At 33.7% G+C, this 6,000-nt stretch overlaps 1 protein-coding gene across 1 annotated transcript; it reads left to right on the top strand.

Moving 5' to 3' along the window:
* The first annotated feature begins 2,388 nt into the window (after window positions 1-2,388).
* Window positions 2,389-5,309, top strand: LOC149907627 (pancreatic lipase-related protein 2-like). The gene is made up of 5 exons (XM_090102642.1): window positions 2,389-3,109; window positions 3,476-3,662; window positions 3,804-4,198; window positions 4,686-5,019; window positions 5,264-5,309. The coding sequence occupies exons 1-5, from the start codon at window positions 3,073-3,075 to the stop codon at window positions 5,307-5,309; spliced, it is 999 nt and encodes a 332-aa protein (XP_089958768.1). The 5' UTR covers window positions 2,389-3,072.
* Window positions 5,310-6,000: the final 691 nt, after the last annotated feature.

The raw sequence follows: 6,000 nt of genomic DNA, 5'->3' as shown, positions 1-6,000 counted from the left end.
ATTTCACACATTTCCATGCGATTTTAGGAATTACATATACATTTCCTGGGAATTTTATACAATGACGGATTACATACATTTCCGTTAACATATACTTACAATGTTTATAATTATAATGATAAATAGGCAGAAAATAACAGTCTATATAATGTTATGTTATATTATAACCAGTAAATAAAATAAATATTTAATTAAAGTTTATGTGTAAACTGTAATTCGATACAAATGCAGGGTTAGAACAGGATTTTAAAATATGTCTCCGGTATTGGAAACGAAAATTATTAATATTTGTTAAACTGGTTAAATGGTGGTGGAATGTTGTTCCAACACTTATGGCTCTTTCAATTTATGCGTTTCGTATCGGACCGCTAGTCGCTACAGTGCCGAAGCTGTGCGTTTGTCGTACGGCGCACGGCCGGTCGTTTGTTTTCATAGAAAATGCACGGTGCGGCAACAGCGCGGCGTCCGTACCGCGAACGCTCGACAGCAGGACGGCAATCTACAGATCACCCATATTTGGCAATCTCGCTTCACCTAATGGCCTTGTCTGTTCAAGCCGAAATGAATTAATTACCTACTGCAAAAATTAAATAATTTAGATTACCTGGAAAAGACAAGGAAAATAAATTTTAAACAAGTGTTCGACCGATTATTACCAAGTAGGTAAATAAATTAATGACAAGACAAGGTAATATGCTAATAATTTCCTAAAGAAAACATTTTTTTTCAAAATTTTCACATAATAGGTACTAGTACCTAACTAGACTCAAAAGTTTATGATAAGTCAATGAATGATAAATAGAATATGTTTAAGTAAAATGAAGTAGTTTATTTTACAATAAATTAATCTTATAAATTACCAACTTTCATTCTACGGCTTCAACCGTGTGCCTTATTCAATCCCTGTTCCTACACCTTGAATCCAACAAAATTGAGATGTCCTTTTTCAACGTAGGTATGTACCGTGTATGTATATCGAAATTTCCGTCAAAATCGGTTCAGACGCGTGCGGGAATACCTATTTTCTCGTGGTCCCACTATTTTCTATTTTGTCCTACTATGACGGAGTAACTTTCGTATTTATCTACAAAACAGAAATGATTTGATTGTTTGTTTGTTTGTATTGGATAGGATCCGAAACTACTGGATTGATTTGAAAAATTATTTCACCATTCGAAGCAAAAATTATACCTACCTGATGAACATAGGCTACTTTTTATAACGGGAAAATACTTCATTCTTATGGGAATCGATGTCGAAATATTTAATTTTAGGCGCATAAAGAAAAAAAACGCAAAGGATCATTCAAAACCTTTTCTACGGTTTAAATCTCAAAACTTTTTGGTTCATACTTCATATAAAGGTAATCTGATAGGATTATTTAGAAAATAAAACAAGATGACGTAGGTAGGTATTTAACTTTAGTTTCGATTTATTATCATTATGATGATTTCTTGATATTCTTAACGACGCGGTTGGCGCAGAGGTAAAGTAACTGCCTACTGAGCTGACGGTCCCGGGTTCGATCCCCGGTCAGAGCAAATATTTGTGTGATGAACTTGATTATGACGTGTTTTTGGGTCTGGGTGTTATCTATATATGTATTTATAAAATATTAAATTATATTTATCATCGTCTATACTCTGTCCATTATATTATTTGTTTTTTGACAGCTTCACGCCTATGAAGGATTGTATTGTCTATGTTAAAATGTCATACAAATAATTATCGTTCTTCATGGACACAGGACAGGTCCCGCCCACTTAGTGATGTCTACACAGAATTATTCAATGATGGGTCGATAGATTATAATAATCGATAGAAATACTCTGTAAAATATATCCGATGCAGAATAACTCTTCTATTATGTTATATAATTTAAACGTAAAGACAACCAAATTGTAAGATAGAAACCAATAAAAAATAAAATATTAGTTTAGTTTAGTTTTAACATACAATGCATAGATATGTGGTCTTATTATTACATATCTTATTAGTACGTTTACGTTGTAATTATTATTTACGTAAGTACCTGATTCGATTTATGATAATATTTTTAATTTATAATTGAAATGGTATCACAATCGATAATCTTTTGAACATCACTTCTGGTATCACCCGTCGAGCTGTCAAAAAGCAATTCTTATAGTCTTAGGGCGTATTCAGAAAGAAAGCTTGAAACTTATAAGCGCTTAAAAGCGCTTATCGGCGCTTATAAGCGCTGGTAACCCGCGCAGGAAAATATATGAACATGCGCTTATAAGCGCTGATAGGCGCCGACAAGTTCCAACAAGTTACAACAAACTTGTCGGCGCCGATCAGCGCTTATAAGCGCATGTTCATATATTTTCCTGAACTTGCTATAAGTTTCAAGCTTTCTTTCTGAATACGCCCTTAGATTATACATCTAAGCTTATAGTGGACAGACTATAGTACCCACAACATAAGCCTTAATTGAGATTACTGTGGGACTAGGTCGATTTGTGTAATATTGTCCTTTAATATTTATTTATAATTTATATACTTATAATTAAATGTGACTAGAAATAATATACTTACTACGGTTTAAGTATAGGTTGTATTATGTATATTATTTTGTAATGAGATCTTGCAATCAAATATTCACACAATCTCGCAAGTTTTCCGACAATTCATTTTTCGTATGAAAACGATCAATACACTAGGTACCTACCTAATATAAGCCGCTACAGGAACGCAGTTAGTAATAATTAATAACGGCTTTAACCCATTTACAATATTTTTTATAGGTACTGCAAAGGCAATGAGGTTATGTATTAAAAACGTAGTACATATATTATTATTAGTCTGTGGTCTGTGATATTATTATTAGTCTGTGTTAAAAACGTGAAAAGTAACGTAAAAACGTCTTAGTGCCATCTAGTATTCGTTTAGCATCGCCAAATCGGAGGAGAATAACTTGTTTATAGTAGTTTCATGAGATGGCGTTGTTTTGAATATAAACTTTTCTGTAAAATTAGTTAAAATCGAGTGAAAATTAAATTAAATAGGTAGGTTCCATTTACAAAAGTATGTAAAAAATTATAAAAAGCAATGAAATTGCAATTAAATCTAATTTTGTTTCTTGCTGGTTAAAATGATACACTTAGCGGCATCTATTGGTAGACGGATGGCATTAATCGTCTTTTGTATGTAGTGCACCAGACATGGTATAGGTAACACAAAAATTCAAGATCGTTATCCGAAAATTTTAAGACTTTTTACTGCTTCAAAGTAAATAACATTGAAGTGTTCCTTACAGTTAAAATAATAGACACGATTAGCAGGCACCAGCATCTCTTCACAGCTACAAGTATTTTAAAACGTTAATTTTTGAAGTACTAGATATTTTATGTATCCCATCATTAGCCCGTCTGTCAAAAAGATCAAGCTCTCTTACAGGGTAAAATATTATTTATGTATTTTTTTACAAAAGTTTTTTTTTTAATAATTCCAGTGTGTGCTGGTCACGCCATCCCCACCATACCAGGGGACAACAGTCACTATGTAGAGGGGGAGAGCCGCTACGTGTGGATACCCGACGGTGAGGGAGTCCCCCACCTTGTTGATCTTGAAGAACCAGCGGATGAAAGTCCTTTGGATGCAAGGAATGGGGCTAACAACGAGTACTGGCTTTTTACCAGGTAACTATTTTCTATTAAATGAAAGAGGCCTTAAGTTCGTGCAAAAGTCAATTAATTTTACAATTTACCTAAGAAAATCAAGGCTGATCACAATGAATATTACTTGAAAAAATTTGTGAATGTATTTTCTTTTTATTTCAGACGTAATCCAAACAATTACCAACTTCTAAGAATCAATGACAATAACTCCGTAAGAAACTCTAACTACGACAGGAACCGCCCTCTTATGGTGATTGTTCACGGATGGAAAGCCGATGGAAACACTGCTCTCAATCCCCTTATCCGAGATGCCTTACTTCACGTTGGTGACAATAACGTTATTGTAATGGACTGGCGCAGAGCAGCTAGCAGTGCTTACACCACTTCTGTTAGAGATGTGCCAAGCGTGGGCCAACATCTTGGAAATTTCGTGCAGTGGTTAATTAACAATCACGGTGGCAATTGGAACAACGTACACTTAATTGGCTTCAGTTTGGGTGCTCACATTATTGGCAATGCCGGACGTACCGTTCGTGGTCGGATTAGGCGCATTACAGGTACGATATCTGTAATTTATGTTATTGTTGGTCTGATCGACTACATGATATAAGAATTATGGGTAGTACTTTTGATAATCGAAATTATAAACTTTTTCTTTATATGAACCAACCATGTTTTATAGGTATTACTTCAAAAAAGTAGAATCGGTCCCAGACACAATAGATTTTCTATTGTGTATGTGGTTCCTGGGCTAGACAGATTAAACTTATATTTGTGGATAACTTCGTCGTTTCTGAACCGATTCTTTAGATTAATTTTTTGTTGGAATGGAGATATTCCAAGGGCGGTCTCATGATAAACAAATCAGGATCTAAAACTATACAAAAAATAATAATAAAAAATTATTGTCTTCCATAATATAAAAATAAAGGTCGATATCGAATACCAATACAAGTAATACATTGAATACTTAGCAGCTAATAAATAATGTAACCTAATATGACCTAAATAATAAAAATAACATCCTTAATTTTTAAATGTCAGGTCTGGATCCTGCTGGCCCCCAATGGGGCGGAAACTCCCGAGCCTTGAATCGCAATGATGGTGTATATGTCGAAAACATCCACACCGATGGTGGTCTCTTGGGCATCTTCGACCCAATCGGTGACGCTGACTTCTACCCCAATGGTGGCACCAACCGCCAACCTGGCTGCTCTCTCAGTGGCTGCTCCCACGCCCGTGCCTTTGAATTTTTCGCTTCTAGTATTAAATACAACGGATTCAATGGAAGACGATGCGCCAATCTCGATGAGGCACGTAACAATAAATGTACCGGCAGCAACTTACGTATGGGCAACACTGACTTCAGTAAGCGAGGGTAAGTTCAACTTCATGTTACTATAATCCTAATTCTCTAATACGACGAAACTTACAAAGATGTTACTGTTATTTTTATAAAGATGTAAGCACGTTCAATGCAGTTTCGATCTTGAATATGGGAATGCATGTATTAGGTACCATATTACCTTAATATGGTATTTTTTAAATATTTTTTTTTCGTTACAAATACTTATTCATAGAAAAGATATCATACATAAATTCGGTTCTTTTTAATATTTCAGAAGTGGACTATACGGCCTTTCAACTGGTTCCGAATGGCCTTTCTAAAAAAAACATTTAGGTATGCTGGATGATGGCAGGAGATATTAACAGTACCTAATACTTAAAACGTTTAAATAGATAGTTGTTGAGTCAATGACCGTTTTAATTATTATAATATTATATTTATTAATAAATTATTTCCTAAAATTTGCGTTGTTTTAATTTTTTACACATTATGAAAAACTAGCTTTCCGCCCGCGGCTTCGCCCGCTTTGTCTAAAACATAATAAATTATATACATACATACTTAAACCTTCCTCTTGAATCACACTATCTATTTAAAAAAACAGCATCAAAATCCGTTGCGTAGTTTTAAAGATTTAAGCATACATAGGGACATAGGAACAGATAAAGCGACTTTGTTTTATACTAAGTAGTGATACCTTTTTTATCTTGTCATATTCAGATTGCTTTTTTTCATTTGTTATAATTATTAATAAAAAAATATATAATCTTCTCTGGTTTAAATTAATTAATGTTATCATCAAATTATTATCACTTTGTTTTTGAGTTTGCCTTTAAGCAACGTTGTTTTAAGAGAGGGACAAAAGATTTAATTTTGAAAATAAGATAACAGAAATGATAATTTATTAATAGAAAAATAGGAAGGGTAGCGATAACTTTCGTTAAGATAAAACATATATTTAGCAATATATAAAGTAATGTAACTCAGTGTTGGTCGTTCAGATTCGGCCTA

This window comes from Colias eurytheme, chromosome 6, assembly GCF_061535395.1.
Source record: "Colias eurytheme isolate Ceu_HAF_F1 chromosome 6, ilColEury1 Martin Lab GWU primary, whole genome shotgun sequence".
Lineage (NCBI taxonomy): Eukaryota > Metazoa > Arthropoda > Insecta > Lepidoptera > Pieridae > Colias > Colias eurytheme.
Note: the sequence above shows the minus strand (reverse complement) of the source record. Positions and strands in the feature narration are given on the sequence as shown.

What these genes read in the sequence shown, in the direction of transcription:
- LOC149907627 (XM_090102642.1), top strand. Translation starts at nt 3,073, where the DNA reads ATGAAATTGCAATTAAATCTAATTTTGTTTCTTGCTG. An exon ending in TCTAATTTTGTTTCTTGCTG is followed by an intron (nt 3,110 to 3,475) that starts GTTAAAATGATA and finishes TAATAATTCCAG; the next exon opens with TGTGTGCTGGTCACGCCATC. An exon ending in ACTGACTTCAGTAAGCGAGG is followed by an intron (nt 5,020 to 5,263) that starts GTAAGTTCAACT and finishes TTAATATTTCAG; the next exon opens with AAGTGGACTATACGGCCTTT.